This window comes from Rattus rattus, chromosome 4, assembly GCF_011064425.1.
Source record: "Rattus rattus isolate New Zealand chromosome 4, Rrattus_CSIRO_v1, whole genome shotgun sequence".
In the NCBI taxonomy this organism is placed as follows: Eukaryota; Metazoa; Chordata; class Mammalia; order Rodentia; family Muridae; genus Rattus; species Rattus rattus.
The window spans coordinates 161,837,187-161,864,497 of record NC_046157.1 but is presented as its reverse complement, the minus strand read 5'-3'; the positions used below and the strand labels follow the sequence as shown (position 1 = coordinate 161,864,497).

Below are 27,311 nucleotides of genomic sequence, written 5' to 3'. Positions count from 1 at the left end.
CTGTGAAATGGCGCCCTCGGGTGGCTGGGACACACAAAGCAGCTCTGAAGAGGCCATGAGGAGAACTCTAATGAAAGAAGCCACTGGGTTTTTATGAGGAGGCTGTGACTATAAAAGGCCATCTGGAAGTCACAAGTCCTGGGCTGTGTTCCTGGAAGCCATGACATCATCCTTTGCCTTCTCAGGGGCAGCGCTGACTTCTCTGGAAGTGAATATGCTTTCTGAACAAGTGTGTGCCTAAATAAGGGGCCTAGAGACCAAGCCAGGCCTGGGAAGTTTATGTACACGGCTCTAGGCTAACTTACAGAGCTCTGTTTGGATAATGGGGCTGGGGGTCGGCACCAAGTTGGTAGCTACAGGAGGTGGGCAACATGGTACACAAGGTCCCAGTGGCCACACAGCTGCCTGGTCCAGGCAGCTGCATTGACACACAAGGTCTTAGGATGGACTCGGACATTGTTCATGTCCACAAGTGACAAACATGACATACTGAAGAGCAGACAACAGGTCTGGGAAAAAATACAGGACCCACAGAGTTGGAAGGGCAATCAAGGGATAAGCCACTTGCTGCGGTTTGGAGGGGGCTGGTCCCCAAAGGTTCAAGTAATGTTAACTGGACTCCCACTTGATAGGTGGTAGGACCTCAAAGAGCTCTGACCTATGTAAGATGTCACAGGGTCATTTAGGCATGGCCCTTCTGAATGAACTCATGTCTTTCTTTCCACACGGGGCTGTCATGAAGGGAGCCAGTACGAGCCTTACATATTCCGATCAGGTGAGCACTCCAGTCCCAGAGCTGTACTGCAAGTTGACTGAGCAAGTGGTCCTGTCATGATACAGTGTTCAGATCCATGATGTCCAAATGCTAGTGTCTGCTGCACACCTAAAGTGTGGCTAGGCTCACCTAAGATACGTGGGGTACGCTAACATACCACTAACACAGGCTTGGTACAAAAGAAGAATCGAAATAGCTCACCGATGCTTTAAATTGCCTGCCTGCCTGCCTGCCTGCCCGCCAGCCATTATGTACCATGGCATGTATGTTGAGGTCAGAGGACAACTTATACAGTCAGTTCTCTCCTTTTGTCACGGGAGTCCCGGGGCTAGAACTTGGGTCCTCAGGATTGGCAGCAAGCACCTTTACTTGCTGATCCACCGTGTCAGCACCACCCATGCTTATCTATTGTGATTATGACATTAACTAAAATTACTTTCATCGTGTTCTTTGACTTTCCAAACATGACCTCCAAAGAAGTGACAAGCAAGAAGGTAGAGGAGAAAATGCCAGGCCTGGGTAGAGGCTTGGTGTTAGAGAGCTGGCTAGCATGCAGGAGACACTGGCATGCAGCATAAAAAGCAAGCAAGGAACGCATGCAGCAGAGGGCAAGGGAAAGCAAACGCTTCTGAACAAGGATAGCAAAGAACCACAGATACCTGTTCTTAAGCTTAGCTCTCTCCTGGAGATGGCCTTCATTTGAAGGACGATTAACTGGTCTAAGGGCGATTTTTACCAATGGTGCCCAGCTCAGCATCTCTGCCCAGCAGAGACCCTGGGGGCACATGTCCTTCCCACCACCATTTGTCCTTATGAAAACTGTCTCCTCAATTCAGCTCTTGCAGACAGCAAAAGCCAGACAGCTGCAGATGTCCATAGGGCTCAATCCATGGAGGTAAGGGTTTCTTGGAAAACAATTCTGGGTTACAGCTCATTACTGGAGGGAAATCAGGGCAGAACTGAGAGATGCTGTAGTGTCAGAACACAGCCCTATATCCAGTCAAGAGCAGAGAGGAAACGAACAGACTGATGCCTCCTTGGCTCCCTGCCTAGGGAATGTGCTGCTCACAAAGAACTGAGTCTTCCTCTATCCATTAGTAATCAAGGCAGTCCCCCACAGATGTATCCACAGATACAGACACACAGATACAGACACACAGACACGGACATAGACAGACAGACAGACAGTTAAAACTAACCATTACATTGTCCCGCACAGTTCGGAAGCCCTCCCTGTCTCCAGTCATGTCTTTTGGAGACTTTAGAACCTGCATGCCTGGCTTGAGTGATGCTTTGATCCTTTAGAAATAATGCTGGTGACAGGACAACTGGTGACAAAGAAGTGAGGATGAGCCATCTGCAAGCCTAGCTGGGACCTGTGAGCCCCCTTGGGATTCCGAGATAGTTACAGTCTGTCCTGAAGAATCATGCATGGGATCTTCAGCAACTGGCTTCTCTTAGGATAGGAGCTCATTTATGTCAGAGTGTGAGTAGAGATGCCATTCATTGACAGTGTGGGTGACAGAATGCACAGATAGGCCACATGAGTTTATCTGCCCGACAATTACAGGTATGCTGTTTGCTTGCACCTCTTGGCTGACAAGAACCATGCTGCTACAAACATTAATGTCAGGTTTGTGAGTGAATGTGCGTTTTTTTGTTTTTTGTTTTTTGTTTTTTTTTCCAGAGCTGAGGACCGAACCCAGGGCCTTGCGCTTGTTAGGCAAGTGCTCTACCACTGAGCTAAATCCTCAACCCCACGTTTTTTTTAAATATTTAATTTTGCGTGTATAAGTGTTTTGCCTGCACATGTTTCTGTGCACTGCTTATGTGCCGAGAGCCTAAGGAGGCCAGGAGAGGGCACAAGATTCTCTGTAGCTGGAGTTGTAGGCCCTTGTGAGCCACCGTGTGGGTTTTGGGTATACACCTGGGTCCCCTGAACGAGCAGCAAGTACTTCTGACTGCTGGGCCGTCTCTCCAGCTCCTGGATGTGGACTTTGATGTCTTGAGTGTGTACCTGGAGGTGGAATGCTAGGTCAGACTGACTCCTCAGTAACTCTGGTGTTACAGACGCTCTTGCCTGTGAAAAGCCCTTCAGTTAGGCTGTGATGGTTGAGAGGCAGTTCACACTCCATCTTACTCACAGACAGGTGAAGAAGGCCAGCGGAAAGCGCCCTTGGCCCTTTATCCTCTCGCACCTACATTCTTACCTATGGGAACAGCGCCTCTTACAAACACTAAACAGGTCTGAGGAGGCCAGGGCTCAAGGCCACGTGGTTCTTAAGAACAGAGCAGGACTCAGGTCCCAGTGCAAAGCTTCCTCGGGTCTCTGTGTTCTTAGCACAGGCTCCACACAAGAGCACACACAACCTGGGGTGCTACCCACCTGCTCGCATGTACTGAGAGGCGTATGCATGACACTCATGGTGGGATGTCCCCTGTCCCTCCAAGGCTTTGATCTCACGGGAAGTGTAAGTACACATAGTGCCAATTAACGATTTAGGGCACACTCCAATTTATAAGATGCTTTGACTGTGTATGCTGTGGCTATCTGTCTGTCACTGCATTTCTAGTTGCACTATATGTAGTGGCTAAAATGCCATCCTGTATGTGCACCAGGACTATAGAATATACACACAGAAATAATAATGGGCCGTACTTAAAAAATGTATGACTAAATAATTGTATGCATTACAATATACAATGTACACACGGCAACTACATATTTATACATAATTATGTACAACCGTGTACATGTATACTATAGATATGACTTACATTTTATAGAATGTGGTAAATACAATATCTTACATTAAATTATTGCACATACCAGGCCTGGAAGGATAGTTCAGTGGGTAAAGGAACCTCATACCAAGCTTGGAAACCTGAGTTGGATCTGTGAGGCTCACATGGCAGAGGAAAAGGTCTCCAAAAGTTGTCCTCTGACCTCCACATGTGTGCTGTGACACACTACCCCAGTCCCTCACAAATGAAAAAGTGCAAAAAAAAAAAATATAATAAACCACTGCATTTCCTTCCATTTACCTCCTTTGGATTCTTGCTCTGTCTAAAGCGTGAAGTGTGGATGCAGGACACGGCAGGATGGTTTGCAGGAGTCTCTCCACACACATCTCACTGCTCTGGGTAAGTGTTAGAGAAACCTCGGGGGGGGGGGGTCAGAAGCCACATCACTGCAAAGGCTGTGGACTGTGCTGCCAAGCTCTTTCCAGGAAGGGTCTGCTCGGTTTTTACTTTTACCATCAGTGTTGGGAAAGGCAGAAGGAAACAGGCACAGTTCCGTGAAACCTTGGCTACTCTGGGGATTACTGGATTTTTTTTTTTTTTTTTTAGAAAATCAGAGCAAACCCATCCATTGGATGTTTCTCAGAGGCCTGCAGCTGATTAGCTTAGCTCAGTCCAAGTCTTTCTTGTTACAGGGATAGCCACCTCACCCTCCTCCTGCCCAGTGGGATGGTGCAGGACCCCTGGGTGACATTGAAAGTCCACAACTCTCCCCTCGGATATGGTCTGGAGTATTCCTTGATCTGTGACTTTCTTGAGTCATATAGGAAAGCCACTCGCTGGAGCTTCATCTCCCTCCCATGAACCCAATAAGAGGGCTGAGAGGCCATCTTCTATCCATAGAGAAAGAGGCCCTCTGTCATCACCTCAGGTACAAGTAACCCTTTGTGAGCCCATAGTTCATGGTGTATACTACTTCACACTGCTCATTGAGAAGGCTCAGTATTAGTTGTCATTGTAGATAGTAGTAAAGTGTTCCATTCCCTGGGTTGGAAATATAGCAAAGGTGACATGGTTACATGACAAATTGTTTTTTCTTTTCTTTTTTTTTTTCCGGAGCTGGAGACCGAACCCAGGGCCTTGCGCTTCCTAGGCAAGCACTCTACCACTGAGCTAAATCCCCAACCTCCAAATTGTTTTTTCTAGTTTGTTACTTGTTTAATATGCATGGGTGTTTGTCTGCATTTGTACACCATGTGCACACAGTGCCAAGTGGGTCAGAAGAGGAGTTGGATTCCCCCAGGACAGGAGTTTTGGTGCTTGTATGCTGTCATGCAGATGCTGGGTATCAAACCCAGGCCCTATAGGAGAGCAGCCAGTGCTCTTAATGGTTGAGCCATCTCTAGACCTTTCATTGTGATTTTTGGTTTCAGTCTTGGAATCAAGCAATCACCTAAAGTAGGTGTGTGCTCTACCACTAAGATATACCCACACCAGCCTCACTGGATTTCCTTCCTAGAATACCTTCCACTGTCCCAAGGTATCGGATTCTTAGAGCTCCCTGTCCCCTTTTAAAAGCTTGTTGATTTTTCTTTAAAAACAGACGACAGTTACATAGAATTAATAGTTTCATTGGGAAGATTAGAGTTTTGGCAACAAGTTGCACATGCTGCTAATTCAATTTTCAACATTATCCTAGTAATTTGAGTGCTAGACTAGACTTTGAAGACGGGGCAGTGTGCCAGAAAGGTCAAACCCCTACCCCACCCCACCCCACCCCATCCTAGTATATTATAAATGGTAAGGATGACCTTACCCTGTCAGCCTCACCTGGGTTGTAATAAATCACCATGAATTTAGAACCAGGCCTACACAGACAGTGTCTGGTTCAACTGGCTTTGGGGTGGCCAGTTGGTGAGACTGGGCACTCCTTTCTAAGGATGCACAAAGTGTGTCTCTGGCAGTTGCACACCCCATATCCTTTTAAGTTAGGAAGCCAGATGTAGAAACTCGGCTACTCCTGACTGACAATCTGAAGTGAGAAGTGTCTTGGAGCCAGGCATGGTGGCACACACATTCAATCCCAGCACCCAGGAAGCAGAGACAGATTTTTGTGAATTTGGGGGCAGCCTGGTGTACAGAGTGAGTTCTAGGAGAGTCAGGGCTACACAGAGAAACCTTGTCTTGAGAAACCAAACCAAACCAAGGATTGGCGTTGGGCCGGGAAGTTGGTTTAGTGGATAAAGTCCTTGCTATGCAAGCACAAGGACTTGAGTTTGGAACTTCGACATCTGTCTGGTCACGACAGCCTGTGTCTGTAATCCCTGGGCTGGGGAGGAAGAGACAGGAGGATTCCTGGGGCTTGCTGGCTGACTTAGCTAGGCAAACTGCTGAGTTCCAGTGTCCGCGAGACACCCTGTCTCAAAACCTAAGGATGCTCAGGGGGTGGAGAGATGCTCAGAGGTTGGGAACACTTGCATTGCCAGCACCAAGTCTTGTGGCTCACAACTGTCGGTAACTCCAGCTTCAGGGAATCTGGCTTTTTGGCCCTGTCAGGGACTTGCAGAGATGTGCACATCCTAACACACAGACAGATCCACACACCTAATTAAAAATAAAATAACCCTTTAAAAAAAGATCAATTGAGGAAGACATGTGGTGTTGACATCAGGCCTCCACATGCATGCACATACATGAACATGTGCAGTTGCACTCATCATAATAAAACATTTCAGGGTGTCTGCATACAACCCAAGATGGCGCTCTGTGCTACAATCTCACACAAAGCAAACATATCTATGGTTTTGCAAACTGTCAGCCACAGGTTGGAACCCACTCCTGCATTTAACATGTGTGGGGCTCAAGATAATTCATCTTAATCCAATGTGGTCCCTCTGGAGAAGGCAAAATACCAGACACTGGCGCCTAGGGCACTGGCGAGGCAGGTTTCTGTGTGTATGAGGGTATTTCCAGAGCACTAACTGAGTGGAAGACCTGTCTTAAGACTTTGGAACCAACACAGCTGCTTTCCTATATGGCCCCTCTGTGATGGACACACTTGGACAGGGACAGGTAAGGACATCAGACATAATGTCTGAGGGAATCTGGGTTTAAGACTGGCTCCAGAAAGCCAGGAAAGGGTGAAGGCCAGATTCTCGTGCCAACATAGCGTGGCCACCACACCTGTCCTGACAATGGCTTCAATGTCACTGGTCCCAGAAGTCCAGAGTCCAGGTAGAAGCATTGTGCTGGGCTCTGGCCACAGCACGACACTTCCTGCTGGCCTGTGGAAGAGGAGGAGGAAAAAGCTGGGGGCCAACAGAGGTCACTGCACATTGAGGGCACAAGTCTCAGGGGCAGCTTGGCAGTGTGGCTCCTGTCACAGTATGGCTGGTGCCCAAGAAGGCTGATAGAAGACAGAAAATGACCTGGAGCAAAGAGAAACTTTGCCTTTGCCTGCCTTCCTGAGGTGTCCTTTTGATTCATCTTCCCACACATAGTTCCATGGGCTTCTTCCTCTAGCTCTACTGGTGGCTACAGAGTGAGTCTCTCCTTTCTGGACCCCTTGACATCCCTCAGATCCCACTGTGTGCCATAGTTCACAATGGCAGGCCGTGTGAGGGCCTAAGCTTCCTCTGGTGCCCTGGCATAGTCTGAGTTGCCTAGCATGTGTACAAAGGGCCTGAGAGCAAGAAAGGACTACCACCATGCTGGATACCACATCACTCTGAGAAAGGAGCAAAAGCTGCAGAAATAGCAGTCACACTCCAGGTCCTTGGTATGAGTCTTTCTTACACACTAAACTGAGGGCGCTTGGGCAGACTACCACACACACATACTCCAGAAGTAAGAGCTTCATGGCTCTGCATAGCACTGGCAGGCAGTGATTACCTAGGGTCCTCTGAGGACAAACCCTGGCCTCCTCCATAGTCGATCAGAGCACAGTACTTCCTAGGCATGTGGCTACTCAGTGGTTAGCATTCTGCACAAATGTGCCCAAGTCAGCATCCCACCAATTTTCTCTACCTGACTGTGTTGTGTCCCCATTTCCCAGGCGACAGAAGTGGAAGTCAGGGTACAGGGAGGAGCCCAAACAGCATCCGATACAAGCAGGGTCTGAGGGCCCTCCTCCATGGCCATGCAGGTTAGTTTTTTGTAGGGTCCCTGTATGGCTGTAGTAAGGGCATTGCTGCTGTGAAAAACAAAGTCCCTGGCCACAGCAGTCTCCCCTGACAAATGCTGGAGTTCTGAGAAAGTGTAGTGTGGGCAGCAGTAACTCCAGACCTGTGACGCATGTGCTCAGCCTCTCTGAGGACCCTCTGGAGACAAGGCCGCGAGCTAAGTGAGGCCTGGTTCAAGTCGTGGGCTAGGTTACAGGCAGGCTCTTCTTCCCTGTTAGGGAATCTCCTTCTGATTCTCACTATCTACCCATCTCAGTAAGAGAACACAGCAGTCTGTGAACACCGTGGGAGGCTCCAGGTGAAGCATGACGTCAATGCATTCGCCAGCAGGGGTCACCAGCACTCATAAGGAAGACTCAGGTGCTGCTGGACTCCTGGACTCCAGGGTAACTTTGTTACTGTTTTGTGAGATCAATTATTTGGTCAGTTTTATAGTCTCTTTCACAATTACATTTCTCTATAGGGTTATCCAAAATTTTTTTTTTTGGTGGAAAAATAAAAAGAGCTATGATTTTGGGAAAGATGTGCTGAATTTATACATCAATTTGGGGAAGCTGCCATCTAGACAATATTAATGTTCCAAATCACAAGTCCATGCCCTGACAGTGCTCCTGTGATCTCTTATGATTACGCTCTATAGTTTTCTGTGCATAGGGTCAGCTGTTTTTTATGTGTTTCTTTCTTTGTGTGTGTGTGTGTGCACACGCGCATACATGGAATTGTTTCATTAGTTTTATTTCGGTTATTTACTGCTAGTTTTAGCAATACAATTGAGTTTTGTACAAGGATCTTCTGTCCTTCAGCCTTGCTCAATCTGTAGGTTACTTGTGATAGAGTCTTGGGATTCCTTAGGATTTTTAATATAAACATTATATCATTGGTAGACAAATGATTTACTTTTTCTCCCCCCCTGACAAATTCCCTGGCTTGAATTCCAAGCATAATGTTGACATGAGGTGGGGACAACTGTGTATTGTTCTTAAGCTTAGGTGCAAGTTGGCAGCACCCGGGTACAGTAAAGGTAAAGGGAGGGGACCTTTGAGTTTTCATGGATGTCCTTCTTCAGAATCTGTTATTTCCCTTTCTCTCTCTTTGTAAAGGTTGCTGGGGGTTTGTGTCACAAAAAGCTACTGGTTTTGTCAGAATTATTTTCTACATGTCTGCAGTAATTACTGTAGTATATTATACAGGTAGGGGTGTGTGTGTGTGTGTGTGTGTGTGTGTGTGTGTGTGTGTGTGTGCTGAACCAACCTTGCATTCCTGGGGAAAATGCCACTTGAATATAAAGTGGGAATGCCCTTCCAGGAGGCCAAGGGATGCTCTGTGGCTGTAACTCTTGCTGGATGATATTCTGGATATGACAGGTAGACTGAAGTGTGGCAAAGGACAGACCAGGCAGGGTTATCGACATTCTGATCATGTAATCAAAAGCTTCTTGAACTGGAGCATGTGTCAGGATCAACCACAGGGTTAGACAGCTCTGCACTTCCCCCCCGGGATGCCAGTTGCACAGGCTTGGGGTGTGTCTTGAGGGTGTGTTTTGATGGTACTGATGCTGCCAGTGTATACACACAGAGCAGAACAGAACAAACACTGATAACATTTTCCACGCACCCAGGGGAGAAGACAGAGGCCACCTGTCTCTCTTACTAGCAGCACGCAGGATCCAGGAACAAAGCCCAGTGCACTTTCTAGATAAGAAACTTCATAAATACTGTTTTCTTTTAGCATTAACTCCACATGATTAAGTGGGTAGGTATAATGACTGGTTTCACTTTACAAAGGACCAAACACCCTGGCTTTGAAAATCAGAATTGCAGAAGATGCTGAACTACAAACCCTCTGCAGACTCCACACTTCATCAAGGATATACAGTGGTAGGTGAAGCTCGGTCTCCATGTATTCGCAAAGCGAGTTGGGCCAGGGACACACACAGAGCAAGGCGAGGGCAGGAACAGGGCACAGACATGTGGGAAGCTTAGCCAGCACCTGTGCTGGGTGACCAGCTGCTCACGGTTCTCAGTGCTGTTTTCTGCACGAGGACTGAGGATCAGTACTAGCTGCAGAGAATGCAGGCTTCTGACTCCTGAGCAGTCTGCATAGGCTTGCCATGTGCGAGCAACCAGAAGCACACGGTCCTTCACTGTTCTTCCTTCCTTGACCGTTGTGAGGCCTCAAGAGTTATTAGTGAGAAGGCACCGGGGACATATAGCCATATACAGGGAGCTTACGGTAATGCCTACACCCAGACATAGGACAGCTTAGGACAGAGAAACTGAGTGCATGTCGAGCTGCCCTGAGTCACGGCCACTGCTAACACCACCGCTTCTCTAGCTGCTGTGTGGATGTGATCTCTCCTGAGCTGCAGAGCTGAGAAGGAACAGGTACAGAAGGACTAAGGACAGTGTCAGGAGTCGGATTCTGGTCCGGCTCAAGTGGTCAGTATGATTCCAGGCAGGGGACATGGGATCTTACACCTGCCTTTCCTCGTTTGCAAGCCACAGGCAATCTCTCTGTGTTCAGAAAAAGCACACGGGGTGCTGGGGACACTGGGTATGTTCATCCTCCTTCCCTTCCGTGATGGATACAGGGAGAGGAACATTTCCTATGCGGAACCACAAAACTGCGTTGAAAGACAAGAGCCTTCGGAACGTGTCACAGCAATCAAGAGAGAGCATGTGTTGGCTCATGGTATGTAATTCAAGCCTAAAACAGTTAACCTCCCTGTCCCCCTCCTCCACAAGCTCTCCCAAGTGGACAGAGGCTCAACTGGACGAGGTGCCCGAGAGACATCCTCTAGCTGTGACTGGGAATCTGAACACCCACAAGCTCCTCAACTGTCTCCATGGATACATTTCAGAGCATCAACAACACAGATTTCCAACCCAAGGCTGCTCTCCGGCAGCCAGGCTGGCTTCCAGCTCACACTGGCTTCCCACAGCCATCAGACAAATAAGCAGGGAAACGGAGTGCAAGCCGGGCTGGGCTGAGTCACGGCCACTGCGAACACCACCGCTTCTCTAGCTGCTGTGTGGATGTGATCTCTCCTGAGCTGCAGAGCTGGGCAGTGGCACAAGAAACCCTGCGGTAGCCCCATCCGAGGGCGAGTGTGAGGACAGGTGTCCTTTGTAAGTGGGTACCCTTTACGGTTAAGCTTAAGGAAGATTCTTTGAACTGCCCTTCCCATGAGAGCTGGTCTGTTCAGGGCTTCAGCAGAAGCTCCCTGTTTGAACACAAATTTCCACCAAGCTGCCTGGCCTCGGCTCGGGTGAGGAAAGGCTGTTTCTTGTCACTGTAATCTATAGGTATTATTTCTAAGGCAACGTTAACGCACTCCTCATCTGTACATTTTCCTAATTGGCTTAATATTTATAGTAGAATCTTTGGGATCCAGGCCCAGTGCTGTAGTAAACTCGAGCATATTTAGCAATGTGCTAATGAGGCCCATCCAGTCAGGAAGGGCTTGCCCCATGAGTTATGGTGCTTTCGGTCGGACTCCAATTCAGCTGCTGGGAGAAGTTGCTAAATATCTTAAGTAAAAGCAGAGGTTCCCCAGGCAGCTGTTGGGTTTGCAGAGCCCTGGATGTATAAACTTTATCGGCAGTAAATGTCACTCCTGCGGGTAGATGCGTGCCCGCAAAGCCTCGGCTCCTTAGGAGTCTGCTGATGCCGGCCCGGCCGGGGCTTGTGCTGGACACACAGGGGACAGGGAGGGTGGCCTTACTCTGTGGTTGGGGCTGGGGCATGGCCGCCGACAGGCACGCGGTGGTGACAGAAATTCACTTTGAGTTGCAATTAGTGGCGCTGTCATTTTCGGGGGCTCCTGCCAATTAATTAAGGCCGTCAAACAGAAAAACCACAGCGTTCACGTGGTAATTTATATTGGAAGAGACAACCCTCAGGAGCGCAGCGGCTTCCTCCACAAACAGATTTCCCCCTCCGAGCACGGAAACAAACACGGGGAAGATAACCAAGATAAAAGACGTGCGTCGTGTGCCCGCGCGCGAAGGGGTCTGCGTGGGCAAGAAGAAAGTTAAACTGCCCTTGTTATGACTGTTAGCTCTGGTCGCCGGAGAAGAAGACAGGCTGATTGAAACTCCAAACGAGCCCCCAGCTCCCTGAACCCTCTGCGTCCGGGATGATAGAATCAGAGGAGTTTATTCATGCCATTAAGCCCCAGAGAACTTAATTGAAAGAAGAGCACAGCCCGGACCTTGACAAGCGGGAGGTCACAGTAATTGCTGCCGGACATATTTAACATTAAGATAATCAGGCCATTAATTACCCCTCGGATCATTAAATCAGCCAGTTGCAAAATGAAATTTCTGCCTCTATTACTCACTTGAGAGACCACAGGGGTGGCCTTTAATTTATCAGGGAGCTCGAGCTACAAAGGCTGGGGCTGGGGGGGAGGGCAGCCGGGGAGGGGGGCTCCCCCACAGGCACGCCGTGGCAGTGGTGGCCAGGCAGGCATCAATCCGCCATGCTTGGTGATCGTGGCAAATTAACTAGGTAAGATAACCTCCCCGTGCAAAGGCAGGAGCTGGGGGTATGTAAATAGACGAGGGCAGGCAGGGAGCGCAGAGTGTGCTCACCACTTAGGAAGATAATAAAGGGAATCATCCTTGATTATCAGTGCTAATTTGGACACTGCCGGTAGCTTGTTATGCGTGTTCTGAGTAGCATTTAATTAATTCAATTGCTTGTTAATGAGGGAAGTGACATGTGGGGAGCAGATGCCACCCAACTGCAGATGGACTCTGGTCAGCCCAGCAAAGGCCTTTTTTCCGTCTCCTACTCCCCCCCCCCATTTTTTTTTTTTTTTTTAAGAAACAGAATAGAGGAAAAGTGTCCAGCATAGAGGAACACTCAAAAGACACAAAACATTGACCTCAGCAGGCCAAGAACTGTTGAAAAATAATCAGACGAGACAATCCCGGGGCCGCATGGGCAGTCGTGTCCCTGAGGCCACATTTAGAACAGCGCATCTTTATGCCAGAAATTTGAGCCTGAGATTACTGTATTGTGATCCTATGATCAAACCTAACAAGACAAAGACATGGCCGAGTGGGGCTGCTTTTAATATCTCGGAGTCAGCTGCGGGGATCCAATTATTTTCAGTTTGGATACATTTCCCCTTTATCAATATCTCCGTGTGCATAAATAAGATGAAGGTGGCCCTGCAGAATCAAAGGGAAGTGGCACTCTCCTTGCCGGGCCGACTGGTTGGGTCTGGAAGTGTGTGGCCAGTCTTCTCCCACGCAGGGTTCTGATGTGCGCCCTGATTTTCCTATCGATGGCCACCTTTCTTTATAGGTTAAAGGCAGAAGAGGCAGGGAGATGAAGTTAAGCACAATGAAGGGTGGGGGAGGCTGTTCAGACGGTAAAGAGTGTGTACTAAACAGGCCAACGGTCCCTTCCAAGAGGCATCAAAGTGGTGATGGGTGATTTCAGCTGTGCTCGGAGTTTCTCTCTGAGCTGTCGCTGGAACTGAAAACACAGTCTGGCATTCCAACTTCCTTTGATTTCCCAGCCCAAGCCAGCCGGTGCCAAGCACCATGTAAATAGGAGGCTACCTGCACTAAAATGTAAATAGCATGGTCCCTGCTGACCCTCCTGGGCCAGATGCCATCAGGGAGACAAAGACAAGCAGAGTGGTGTGAGCTACACCAAGGCCCCTGGCTTCTGCCTGTGGGTTCTGCCTTGGCTGGCAGGAGGACCACCTCCACCGAAGCCAATATAACCAGCTTCAGTGTGAGAGGGCACGGCAGTGAAGGGGACAGGTCAGCACGGTGCAGGCTGGCCCAGGAAACACAGCCATGAGGACAGTTGTCACAGGAGCTTGCCGGAGCAGCTTTGCTTCATCTCACCCGTGGGAGGGGACGGGAAGGGTGGGGTGGGTGGGTGGGTGTGGATGCAACAAGAGCACCTGGCACCCAGTGGCCATGCTGCGTCGTGCTGTGCATGGCCTAAGCAGTCACTTCACTCATAATGTGGCCATTTCTTTTTCCCAGAGGGTCACCAAGGATCTCAACTCTCCCTCCAGTGACAGCCAATTAGTCTCTTCACATTGGAACCCAGAGCCCTGAGCACCTGGTGGCTCCAGACTCAGCTGGTCCAACTGTCTACAACACAGCTTGACACACAAACACGTCCACTGAGGGTCATGCAGTACCCGAATTCCTAGCCTCGACTCCAGATAATTCTGTCCTCTGTTGCTGCCTCCTTGGCCACCACGCCGCCATTTACAGTCAATATTTTAAGTGTGTGCTTAAATGGTATCAATAGCGGTGGGGGTGGGGGGGCTACTCTGATTCCAGCCCAGATGTAGTTAATTGTTGCCACACATCGATCTCCCCTCCAACACGATTCTTTCTCCAAATCAAACCCCCATCACAGAAGGGTGGAGGGCATCTTCTCCCCTCCTGCGACAATAAATTTCATATCGAATGTACTAGAAAAAAAATGGCAGCTGTTGCAGAATCCATCCAAAAAGATTTCCCCCCCTTCCTGGGAGTAATTAAAAGATGCTTTCCTTGACTAATGATCCCCCCGTTTAGGAATGGGAAGTCAATACTGCTTCAGCTGTCGTCAGCTCCGATTGATCACGATGCTGCTCAAGTTTGAACGGCAGTTCTCAGGGCGGCCGAGGATCGCTGGAACCAATTATAGGCTATCCAGAGCTGCCCTAATAGGGGTGTGGGGACAGCAGGCAGAAGGCCAGCCAGCTGTGCCAGGCGCCTGTTCTCCCAACCTGCCTGTGGCCCTGGTTAACGCCGATGCATGGTTATTTCAGGGCACTGGCTGTTTCTCTGCAGAAAGAGATCCTGTGTGCTCTTCCTCCACAGCGCTGTATGCCCGCACACAAGGGTGTGTGCATTCACGTAAGCATGTCTAGGCACATGCGTGTATGTGTTCTGTGTGTTGGGATGTGTATGCATATGTCAGGATACGTGTATATGTGTGTATGCATATGTGTTGGGGTGCATGCATGTCCGTTTGTGTGTTTGAGTGTGTGTATGTGTGCAGCACAGTTTACTACACTCTGCAGTCAGACGGGTCTCCTGAATCATCTTGAAACAAACCCAAGTGCAGTGGGAGAACATCTGGGCCTTCATTTCAAAGAGTGACACTTGTTTTTTCCCATGATGTTGAAACGATTTCTTTTGGGGATTAACTTCAGGCCCCTTGATGCTTCTGCTAACTGGCCCTGAATCCTCAGGGAGAAGGTAGGAGGGTGGTGAGCATCTTAGACAGGCAGTATCTAGACTAAGTGTCTACTCTCTTGGGGACGATTCTAGCCAAGACTTCCAGGCTTCTGCTTCTGCTTAGGGGAAGAGTGGGAGGTGGTAGGGTGGCAGGTGGCAGGATTGCTACTGTACTATGTACGAGCTTAGTACTTTCATTTAGGATGCTGTCTCTAAGGCTGAGAATCAGGGTGGCCCTTGGCTTGTCCTGGGTTGGTCTTTTTGAATCACCCTCTGCCTCCTTCAGCTTCCCTGAACTATGAGCAGATTGAACAGATGCAATGTGGTCAAACACAGCAGAAACCACGCATCCTTCATGAATCCTTCTGATATCGGCTACTCCCTGGGCTCAAGAGCTTCTCAGAATAAACCCAGCCTTGCTTCTTGTTCTGAGGACCGTCCAGCCCTGTAAGTGGCATACTGCTGGACATGTGTGCCGGCAGGCAGAACCTCAGCCTAGGTGGTTTGATCCTCCTACACCCATGTCCTGGAAATCAGCCATGCTGTGAACTTCTGCGGCCAACGTCCTCAGCTGGTCCTAACAGGGCCCACCTGTCATGATACTCAGGATCCTTTATTCATTCTCTCCCCTTCCTCCTCCCCAATCCCTTCTAGTGAGTGAGTGGTGATATTTATTGAATCTAACCAGACCAAAACTAATCAACCAACCAACCAACCAAACAAACCAAACAAACACCCACCCCCAAATGAAACAAAACAAACAACTTGAGGTAATTTTACCAAAGGCACACGTAAGTCTCCAGCTCTCATGCTTGCCTGAAAGTTCAGAGATTCCACAGTCACCTCTCAAGATGGCCCAGCATCACACCTCAGCACCACAGCCTTGGGGAGGAGTCCTGGCTCAAAAGGGCTCTCCAGAAAACCAAGCTTGACCCAGGGAAAGAGGCTTGACAGCAGCCACCGTGTTGTGAGGAGGAAGACCCCTACCCACGTCTAAGTCATGGAGGGTGGCAAATTCAATGCTGGCCAGAGAGGAAAACTATAGCCTGGAGCTCAGGAAAACCAGCAGTGAGAGCTCCCGCTGCCCACAGAGCAGTCACTCACTCCTACTGGGTGCATGAAGAAATCACACACTGGTCTCCAACTGTCCTAGATTCCAGGAGAGCCAACATCTCTAACTCACGGATGGCGTTAAACACGGTCTGCTTCTTTCGAACCTAAACGGTCAGGTGCATAAAATTAATTTTTTTCTAGCTTGTTTCAATGTTTTTCCTCATACTTTAAACAATTTAACTTTCAATCATTTTTTGCTTTTTAAATGGAAACTTAGCCGCACTATGGAGGAAGTAGGCACCACAAAGCAAGTTTAATGTTTTAGGATAGCTCGTAGTAAAGAGTCCACTGGCTTCCAAGTGAGTGTTAAGTCAGGAAGGACAACAGTTTCTCGACGGGTAGGATACCTTTGATTTGTAAGAAAACCACCCCTTATCTGACTACACAGACGAGCCATGCAGTGAGGAGCTGTCATGGTGAGCCTACAAGCTCCTACAAGTTTTAGCAAGCATTCTTTATGCACCTTGCCGGCCCTCCTTTCTAGTTCCCCTTCCCATGGTGGCTAACAGGAGGATTAACACGCACCAGCTTCACTCCTCATGTGCACCAGAGGGGCACTCGCACATGTGTTTTCCAGTGTTGGTAAGATAAACTCAAGCCAGCAGGTCTCAGGACATCACTGCCCTGGAAACCTGGACTTGCAGTGAAGCACCCACCAGTTTATGGTGGCTCAGGCTCTGACTGTGTCTCATCACTGGCAAAATAAACCAGACAAGCGTCAAGTGCTGAGCATGACGAGACCCTTCCGCCTGCTTCCCTGAGAAGCACAGGGGAAGTGGACCTTGCTTCGAGCCTGCTTCTTGGGGTGGGGGGTGGGGCACACAAGAGCACCCAGAACCTTGGATGCCTGCCCTCCGTTAGACCATCCAGAGATGAGCAGAGATGAGTAGTAGAAATTGCTACTTCAATTTCTTTGAAATTGGGCTATTTCAGCCACCTCTTGGGGAAATTAAATATGTATGCACATTCTCAAAAATGGTTTATAATTGCTGTAAGTGAAAAATGAGAAACTAAATGGCCTCAAAATAAATGCGTCTTTATCCTGGATAACAATTAGCATTAATGAGGACTCACCCTACATTATGCTTCATTACATGTGTTGGAAGTCTGTTTTAGAAAATAAAATGCATTTTCTTATCAGAAACTCACTTGTTGGCAGGGGCACGTGAGGGGGTTGCTTACCCACAAGGTGCTTACCAAGGGTGTAAAAGACAGAATACAAAACCAAAGAATCAAAAATTTATAACTAGTGTTAGCACAGCCTGTGCCCATTAGAAATATATTAATTAAAGTAATATGTTCGTAAGGTTAGAAGCCTAGTACATTTCTAAGAGGGGAGAGGAATCCCCAAGGCCTGAAAATAAACATAAAAAATTAAGGAGTTTGAATCACCCAGTCTGTTCTGCACCAATTTCAAATATGGATGCCCTAGGCTAGATCAGATTTCTCTAGGTTGTCAGGGCCATGGCTGCAGCCGTGGGACTGCAGGTGGAGCATCTGCGCATCCCTACCTGGTGGAGTCCAACGAGGGCTTTGTCCGGCCCTGGCTGCCCTCTTCCCACACGCTGTTGGCCAGCTCATTCCCGATGGAGGACATCACCTTGATCAGCTCCATGGGCCAGTCGTCGAGGTCGAGCGATCGGACCCGAGAGAGGTGGGTGCCGAGATTCCGGTGGATCCCTGAGCACTCGATACACATGAGGGCTCCCAAGTTCAAACTGGCCCAGTTGGGGTCTACGGGAAGAGAGAGCGGAATATAAGTCAGACTGCCATCAGTGACTCGAAATGGCCCTGACTCTCAGGGACACCTGAACAACCAGCCAGTCCTCACAGTCCCATGACTTAGGAGCCGCTCTTGGTGCCAAGGGAGACGGGGTCTGTTACTGACGGCAGGGCGTTTGTTTGGACGGAAATGACTTCTGCGATACTTTCACAGCACCGTTCACCTCCACAGGGCTGGTGCACAGCACAGAAAATCACGTGGTAAAATGTCCACTGCGGCCGCCAATGATAGAGGGAGCAAGCAGCAGAGATGAACACTGGGTGACACCAGGTCACACCCGAGGCTGCACTGGCTCCCATAACCCTTTTGTTACTGTCAGCCCGGCTTGGGCAAACTTCAAAGACTGAAGAGGCACACTCCTGTGAGAGGGTATGGCCGTCAAGGGCCTTGCTTAAGAGAACCCATAGCAGCAACTCACGGGGCTTCACGGGTCACTGGCGGGTCAGTGGGCAGGTAACACAGAGTTGGGTCAGGACCCAGCTCCTCCAACCATGACTTTTGATGTGAGCAGTGTGATGTTCCAAGCTGGGACGGTCGGCTCTCGTAGAGAGTCGCCTTGGGACTAATCTGTCATTGTGTGAAACTGGACGACATTATCAGAAGACCAGGAACTTGAGTACAGGGCTGGCTTTGGGCTTACAATTTCTAGGTGCTTTGCAAAGATAGGCTGGCCTTGATGGCTACTGCCTCTCACTGCTGAAAGAGAGGCTAAACCCACACAGGTAGAACTGGCGTTTATCCAACTCTACCAGAAGAGTCAGCAAAAACTGATCTGACCCAGAGGGGAGATGTCCTTGGCTCTCTACAGAGTGAATGACCATCAACGGTTGCATGGTGACTAACCAGATGTCAGCCAGCCACGCATTTAATGTGAGTACATCTCTACAAGATGGCTGGTTTATATCCCAGGAGGCCCTGGCAGAGATGTTCCGACGGGAAAGGGAAGACTTAGGTCTCACACGGAAGCAGAGCGAGCAGGATACAGAGACACAGAGGCTCCATGTGAAGATAAGGGAGGACCGAGTTACAGGTGGCAGACATCTGTGCTGTGGTTTGGATGTGAAACCTCCCCGCACAGGCTCACGTGTCTGAACACTTGGTCTCCACATGGTGGCGCTGTTTTAGGTGGATGTGAACCTTTCTGTAGGTGGGGCCTAGGTGGAGGAAATGCCTTGAGGTTTGGAGCTTAGTCCCACTTCCTGTCCTGGCCCGACCGCCTGTCACCAAAGGACCCACCACCACCACCACAGGACATACCGTAGCTCCTCAAACTGAAGTCATAATGAACCTCCTTCCCTCCCTCCCTGTTTGTCAGGTGTTTTGTGGTCTCAGAGCACCAAGTGGGCATAGCACAGAGGTAGCATGGAGGCTCTCACCTGTGTCTGCTATCCCTCACAGCTTGGCTTCTACACTGCTGTCTCTACCACCCCGTCCACTGAGACGACACAGCCACAGCTGCCAGCCACCTCCATGGCTAAATCCTTCAGCCCATTGCTGGCCTCTTGTCAACATGAAGTTCAAGTCAAATGTCTCTTTGGATTTTCTCCCTGGTTTTCATCTTTTCCCCAGCATTCTCCTCAAACTGACCCTTGCCGTGGCTTCTGTAATCTCTTCTGATGCCAGCCTCTCTTCCCGCAAACCCAGCTTGACCCTGGGTTTAACAACTTTAAGGGCTCTTAGCTCCCTCCCCCCACCAGCTGTCTGCCTGCCCTGATAAGGGATTTTTCTGTCAGTGTTCTTTCTACCTCTTCCAACCAAACCAGTGTTCTTCCAGGATCTGGGGGGTTGGCGTGCATGCTTCCATCGTCCCCACAGATACTCTCCTCCTGTCCCTGACTCCTGTCCTTATCATCTCGACACACTGTGGTAGGACTGTAGCAAGCTTGTGTCTGTATGTTCACATCCTGACCCCTGCAGGCCACCTCCTGACAGCAGCCACGGAATGCAGCAGACCCAATCCTGTAACACTGAGACTCAAAATCTGCTGTGGCTACTACCACTTGCTCCTGGGATCAGGTTCAGAGTCTCTGCAGACAGAACCAGAACTGAGCCCTTTCCTGTCTCGTGTGAGAGGCCTCAGCATCTCTACCCACCTGCACATAACACTTTCAGCTCTGCCTGGCATTCTGCTTGCCCTCTGGTCTCAGCTAGAATACCTTCCCTAGGACACCTATCTTGGTTACCTTCTACCCACTGCACCCCCATATAATAGGGTGACATCACAGCTTGATGCGCCTATTCTCCCTGCTGGTTATGGTCATCAGAGACTGTGACCACACGCCATATCTAGACAAATAAGAATAGCCCCACCATAGCAGAGCCCATAGCTAAGGGACTGAGGGATGGTAGGAACTGATGACATCATCAGAAGATCTACTCAGGCTGGTGGGTGAGGCAAGATCTACTAGGAACCAACCAGGCTCTGACAGTCTAAGAACTGACCATCTGGACAGCACTAGCAATGATAGAATTTCATGGACCAGGAGTCAGAGACTAGGCTGCCTCTCAGTTTTGTTCTGGAAGCTCTGGGATTCCTCAGGTCCCTCTTTGAATATGTCCCTGGTGGCTGGCAACTGGTACCCCCAACACAGATGTCCACTGTCAGTGGATACGGGACAGACCTGGGCTGGGGCATGTTGCAAGCTCCCTCTAGGGCAAAATTCTCAGAGATGGCCCTTACCCTGAGATGTGGATACCACTGACTTTTTAAAATTCACTGGACCAGAATTTCTCCTTTTAGACAAGCAGCCCACAGCTAAGGTTGTCCAGGGCAAAATAGGACAGATTAAGTGTGCAAAATGGGGGAGATGCTTGGTGATCTGCAGTCACTGATTATAGCTTCAAATCCCACATTGCACTAAAGTCCTCAGGCCATATCCTCAACCCCCAGAGGGGTGACACACATGAAATGGTGGGCCAGTATGACTCTCTAGGTGGGCTTTTCCCAGTCACAATGTCTGTAACACCACCAACTGATGTCATCAGTACCTTTCCTGAGTCCTTAGATGTGGGCGGCTCTGATTTCAGTCCTTAGTTGGGACTTGCTCTTCCTAGGGGCATTGCTACAATCGAAGACACTTGCTCTTCACATGTACTTGCCACATTGCTTCGACACCCTGAGAACATGCTCGCCACATTGCTTGTGGGGTATGGAGACCTGTTTCCTGGCATTTGCACCAAAATTGGGTATTTATACCTAAAACTCTTCCCTGATCGCTCCCGTACTTCACATCAGACCTCTGAATATCTTAAGGCCTGAGGGAAGCAAGGGGAGGGTGAAGGGTGTGGGCTGACTGGAACAGTCCTGCTTGCTCCTGTGGCCTGGACAGACTGCTGAGACCCTGGGCTCTTCCTTCCCTGACCTGCCAAAGGGCCCGTGACAATACCAACCATCACTCTCGAAAACTCAAAGACAACATGTGTGGGCCGGGCAGAGCATACTTGGTGAATGGTCTTGAACCTCTTTTCCTGAAGCTTCCAACCCTGCCTTTATCATCCTTGTTCCATCTGCTCATGTAGCCTTGTCTATAGTCTCCCCTTCCTTTCCATCCTGAGCATTTGAAAGTGTCCCCCCACACCACCACCCCCGTCAGGAAAGACCCATGACCTCCAATTTGCCTCACGCTACAGCTCCTGTAAAGCCATAGGTTGGTTTCTTTTTGATGCATGCTGGAAACAATTACGGACATCAATCTCTGGATTGGATTTTTTTTTTTTTTAATATGCCTCACGTTTTGTGCTTTAAAAAAAAAAGAAGGTCTGGTTTAAGGAAAGTTTTGGATAAAAACACATTTCAAATAAATGTTCCTCTCTTTCCAACTCACATTTTGAAAGCGAAATTTAAAAATTCAAACAAAAAGAGAGACTTTAAAGCACTATCCAAAAGAGCCTGAGGAGGGAGCCCTTCCTGCCCTGAGGATGGAGTGGCTCCTGTTGGGCCATGGTCAGCCAAGCCATCTGGACAACTGGCTGGCCAGGGCCCTTAGGGAAAGCTCAGTTCTTCCCCTTCGTCTGGAGCAAGCCTGGCCTGGTGCCTTGGTGTTTCCTGAGGAGACGCTCACAATTCACCCGCAGGTCTCCAACTCACCCTGCTGTTCTATCCTCATACAGTGAGCTGGCATGGTCAGGAAGTCTCCCCACTCCACATAAACCAGCTCAGAGTTCCGTCCCTGCTGTGAAATGTGGTCAGTGCACCTCTGCCTACGAATGCATAAAGACCTCACCATCCCTCCTAGTGGCACCTGAGTACCTCCATCACCTCCAGCCTGAGTGGTCGCTCCTTCTCTGCTCACCCAGGGGAGGTGCTCAGTCACATCACTTCCTCATCTCCTATTCCTGCAGTGCCCTGTTGACAAGCCAACTCTGGAAGGAAGCTTCCTCTGAGGTGGAAGGTCTGAGGTCTGAGGTGCCCTTTGCTCCTCCAAGGCTCTCGACTGTCGCGTGGGCTTCTGCCTTGCCCACTGGGCCCACTGACGTCATGGCCAGTGACAGAGGTGCTCAGTTCCCAGACATCCCTCAAGGGAACCAGCACCTTTTACCCAGTTTGAACTGCACTTCCCCCTCTTCAAGCCTCTATGTGACAATAAACGGGCAAAGTTTACATCGCTTCTGAGGATGTCGACTCAGAATTAAAGCAAGGCTCTGCACGCCAGGATGTAAGAAGGAAACAAAGTGTGACATAAAACCGGGACAGCTCCAAGGGATGCAGTCATTCACTGTTTCAGTCCTTCACCCACTGATGCCTGAGGCTGAAACAGGGCACAGAGCCGTCCAACATGCAAGAAACAGCCACTTCTGCCAGGGAAGCTGTGTAAAGGCTACTGTGTTAAGATAAAACCCAAACTTAAAATATGTCAAGGCCCCAAGGCTTGATGACGGGCCCTCTCTCTGCTGTCGCCATAAGGATCCAGGGGCCCTGTCATCCCGTGCACTTACTCTGGGTGTCACAGTCCACGCAGTGCGAGTTCCCTCTCATGTTACGGATTGACTGCAGTGCCATGGCTTCGCTCTGGCTGGTGAGTCGGGACTAGGCACAAAGGAAGGCAGAAATGCGAGATATGAGCATCTGGGAGAAATCCACACATCTTCTGACAACGTCAGGGAAAAAAAAAAGCCCTATTATACACAGGAACAGCAGTGTACAATTTCCAAACAATTACTGCTTTTCTGGTGTCTGAGGGAAGTCTGTGAGGGAGAGACAGGTTGCACGTCAGGGTTATTGGCTGAGATGGACTCTGCCCAAAATGAGCAGAGTGGTCAGACCTCCATCATTTGTGAATGAACCAGAGACAGCTACGCAGAGAATGTCACTGGCTAACACACCTTCTCGGACACGCACCTCCTTGGTATGAAGATAAAAGAATAAGAAAGAAGAGAGAGAGAGAGAGAGAGAGAGAGAGAGTGAGAGAGAGAGAGAGAGAGAGAGAGAGAGAGAGAGAGAGATCTGTGTATCAGCCAAGGGCCAGGCCTTAGTCAGCGTGCTTGGTTCATCAGAAAAACCCCCTTCCCACTAAGTCACACGTCACAGCCCAGAGAGTGTTCCTCATGTGAGGGTCTTGCAGTTGCTGCAGCAGCAAATCAAAGTCACTCACTGGACTGAGGCAGGAGAATTTATTCTTAAGCATACTTTTTGGTCTTTGGAAGAGATTTCTTTTTAAAAGTTTCACTTGCTGCAGCAAGGTTAGAAAATATGGGGAAAGACACAAGCGTTTACAAACTAGGATTTCATTATCCAGAGAGCACCTGGCTCGGTGGTTTTACCCTGCAGGTTGTGACCCCTTCGGTGGAGTCAAATGACCCTCTCACAGGGGTCATATATCAGATTATCTTGCATATCAGATGTTTACATTACGATTCATAACAGTAGCAAAACTAGTTATGAAGTAGCTATGAGGTAACTTTATGGTTGGGGTCACGACATGGGGAACTATATTTAAGGGCCATGGATGGTGTTAGGGAAGTTTGAGAAGCCCTGCTCCGGCTGTCTCTGTATGTACATCTGTATCACAGGTTCTGTGGGGAAGCCGGACCGGTACATGTTGCCTTGAAGCCTGCCTTTTCAGCCTAGCGATTCTGTCTGTCACTCAGTGCGAGCAGAGCCTCTGACTTCATCACTAAATGCATGCGTGTGAGCCCACTGAGGGTACAGCCAGTTCCTGGACTAAACGTGTGGACTGTTCTAATTGTCCTAGGCCCTGGACAGTGCTGTGAAGAACACGCTACCTGTGAGCCTCTACACACATCCCCAGTTGTGCGAATCGGTAAGGATGGAACCTTGGAAGCAAAGGGGCAGAGTGGGAAGTGACACGCACATTTCTAAAGGTTTGTTTACTCAACGTGCATTTGAAGTCACAGTTAAAGCAAAAGCTGATCAGTTTCAGAACTTAGAACAAATTCTGTTTGTGTACAAATCTTTACAAATTAAGGTACCTGGTGCTAAACAGGTGGATGTAAAACAGCTTATGGCTTGCTACTTAATAATAAGTTATCTATATAATAATAAGTTATCTATCTAATAATGAGTTATCTATCTAATAATGAGTTATTTATTTGTTGCTATTGTTTCATGAGCACCATGGACTACTGTGTTTTTATTTCCCCTTTGGAACCAGAAAGCATTAATGACTTGAATTTGTGTAAGGAGGTATCTCTCACACACACACACACAGAGGGGTCTGCCTAGCCACCTGTTTCTTTCTCCTTAAACCTACACAACTCTGTGGCTCACTGGTCAGTTGCTCTGTCTCTCTGGTCAGATTTGGATTATCCACTGGGATCTGAAATACTGGGCACTGTTCTCTCTAATGGAGCCTGGGCTTTTCTCAGGTCATCTGTGGTGGGGGCACTATATCCCATTTTACCCTCTCACAATCTAACCAGCAGCTACCCAGGTACCTATCTGATGTCCTTGAGTTGCTCATGGGGTTTCCTCCCAGGGGAAGCCACTTCTACAAGTATGCTTGTTCATGGGTATATCTGCCTCTGGTCTAAGACATCTTATTGTCTGGGTTCAGAGTAGAAAACTGGAAAGAGGCTCTCATTGAAGTAAAATGGGAGAAGCCAACACTGGCCAGAGCTTCTGAAATCAAAGAGAAAGGGGGTGTGGCTTCAGTCAGAATATGTGAGATTAATTTGTCCATGCAACCTGGGATGAGCTTGTCTGATCGGCAGTGTATGTCCTCTTCCCTGCTCTGAAGCTAAAATTCCAAGCCTGTGGATGCCAGGTGTCATTGTGCCCATTGGTAAGGAGGGGAGACACATGGTGGTTAGATGGGGACACGACTTGGGAATCCAGGGAGCTCAGAATAAAAGACATTGATTCTTCCCAGTTGGGTATAAACTATCTTCTAAGAGAGAACAAAATTACATAATGCTGATAATGGCTGTGGTCTGGCTTACCCTGGCTCACAAGGGTAATAAAATAACACACCCTGTCTCTCTGAAAAACGGACTCCCTTCTTAATGACAAAGCTGGCCATACATCATGGGCAGAGGTTTCTTTAAATGCTTATAAATGAAACTGCAGGTGGATGGCAATGTCTTTCTTTGGTTTCCAGTCGATCGCAGTTTGAAAAATCAAAATGCTCACTAAGAATCTCAATGGGTCAGCGAAGGGTCCTGAGTCTCTAAGGGTTCAAAGACTGAAATGGAAAGAACCCGGCTGGGAAAGACAGGGCCAGTACAAGGAAGATCACCGAGTAGCGGCCCAGAAAACGCAGCGAACGCACTTTTATTTCTGGCCAAACAACTGCTGGAGAACTCTTTTTAATTACTGAATGAAACATACACGACTTTAAAAAAACAGGATTCACCTTACCCAAACTCCCTACAATCTCCCCTGCGTTTGTATCCCTGTGACATTAGAGACATTTATGAGGGCAGCATAGGGCGTCTTTTAAATCCAGGTCTCTTTTTCTGATTTATTCTGCGTCAAACAATAACAACAAAAAAAATAAGTATGGGCGCATAAGCAGGCAGAGTCCAAAAGGCTCCATCACCTACAGAGAAAGGCGAATGCGTCCCACGTAGCGCTGGCTGCCACAGCAAAAGCTTCCTGTTGGACATCCTGCCACACGCAGACGGCCAAGCCAGGACACCAATACATGCACGGTGTTTGTAGATACAAAGTGGTTTTATCTTTTCAATTACTTAGTATTTTTTCCTCACAAAGCATACCTGGGTCTTGTCATCCACACAAGCCATCTGACGCCTGTGTCCCCCCCTGGGGCTCCACTTGGGCCTTCTTTTCCCTTTAATGATCAGCAGCCTTGATTTTGGGGCAGCCTGCTGTGGACCTTACCTTATTCTTGCTGCTCTCACAGGACTGCAGGCTGGCTAGGATCTGGCTCTCGATGGCTTGGACCCATGCGTCTCGCTCCTCGTATGTGGTGGCTTCAAAGTGCCACGTCTGGCCAGTGAGGGACACAATGATAAACTCCAAGTTTTCTTCTTGCTCTGGAACACAGAGGTGGGATGAAGAGCTCACTTTTATGACAGAATCGCCCGAGCCCATCCTGTCACAAGTGCCTCTGGATTTAATGGCACCGGCATGGGGCTGGCGGCACACACAGGATAGGAGTGCTGAGATCTGATCCACACACCAGCCAACACTCAAGACCGGCTTCCGAAAGCCAGCAGAGATAACTAGGTTTCAGTTGATGCTTGGGGGAATGGGGAGAAAGGAGAGACAGTGTGGAATGTCAGGATCTCTGTGTGGGCGCAGACCAAGCAACTTAGGAAAGTAAGTTTGCAACTTACTGCTGGCCTTTGGGTCTGCAGGAGGAAAATGGAGTTAGTTCTGCCAGAGATGAAACCAGACTATGAAAGAGTTGGGTCTGGATCCAGGTAAGCTAGAAACGCTAAGGTGGGTGTCCATCCAGGGCTGGGAAACTATTAATGGGAGAGTTAATTCTCGCCGTGCAGAAACGTGGACAAAATGAATCCAGGCGATTCAGAGGTGCTTTAGTGGACATGGGCCTAGCTGGCGGGGGCCACAGAGAGACATCTGCTATGAAAGGGGAAGGGAGGCTGTGTCCTGATCCTGTGATACTACCTGACCCTCTGTCTTTAGGGAGGTTCCACTCCTGAGGCTCATCTTCTTCCCCCATGGACTGGACTGGGTACAGGCAGTTTCTAATGTTATTTATCATGAGCTAAATACTGTGTATGAGCACATGTTGCCCAACCTGGCCACAAGAGACTGTGTGTATTTCTTTCCCAGCACCTAATCAAAGGTGAGACTGCTCAGGAAAATACAGCCAGAAGTCCAGGCTGGACCCTTTATATGCCTCAGAAGAGGACGAGTTACTAGCATTGACCTAACGCCGGCTATGTGGTCAAGTGTAGTCATAATGAAAGAGTAACCTGCAGACTTGGCTTATCAGTTAAGTCATTCCCCCTTCTCCCTGCATAGACAAGGGCATGGTGGCTCTCTTGTTCCCAAAGACCCACTTCTGGCCTCCTAATCTCACATGGAGGCCATCAAGCTCCACACCTAGGAACTGGGACAG

The 27,311-nt window shown here is 48.9% G+C and overlaps 1 protein-coding gene across 9 annotated transcripts in view; it reads right to left on the bottom strand.

Annotated features, from left to right (window-relative positions):
* The window catches only part of Agap1 (ArfGAP with GTPase domain, ankyrin repeat and PH domain 1), a 428,036-nt gene that overhangs the window by 29,249 nt on the left and 371,476 nt on the right, over nt 1-27,311 (bottom strand). For all 9 annotated transcript variants that reach the window (XM_032901597.1, XM_032901598.1, XM_032901599.1 and 6 more), the window contains 3 exons: nt 26,102-26,256; nt 22,738-22,828; nt 17,531-17,753 (listed from right to left, as the gene is read on the bottom strand). In XM_032901597.1, the coding sequence (XP_032757488.1) occupies nt 17,531-17,753; nt 22,738-22,828; nt 26,102-26,256 (469 nt within the window). The remainder of the gene's footprint in view (nt 1-17,530; nt 17,754-22,737; nt 22,829-26,101; nt 26,257-27,311) is intronic.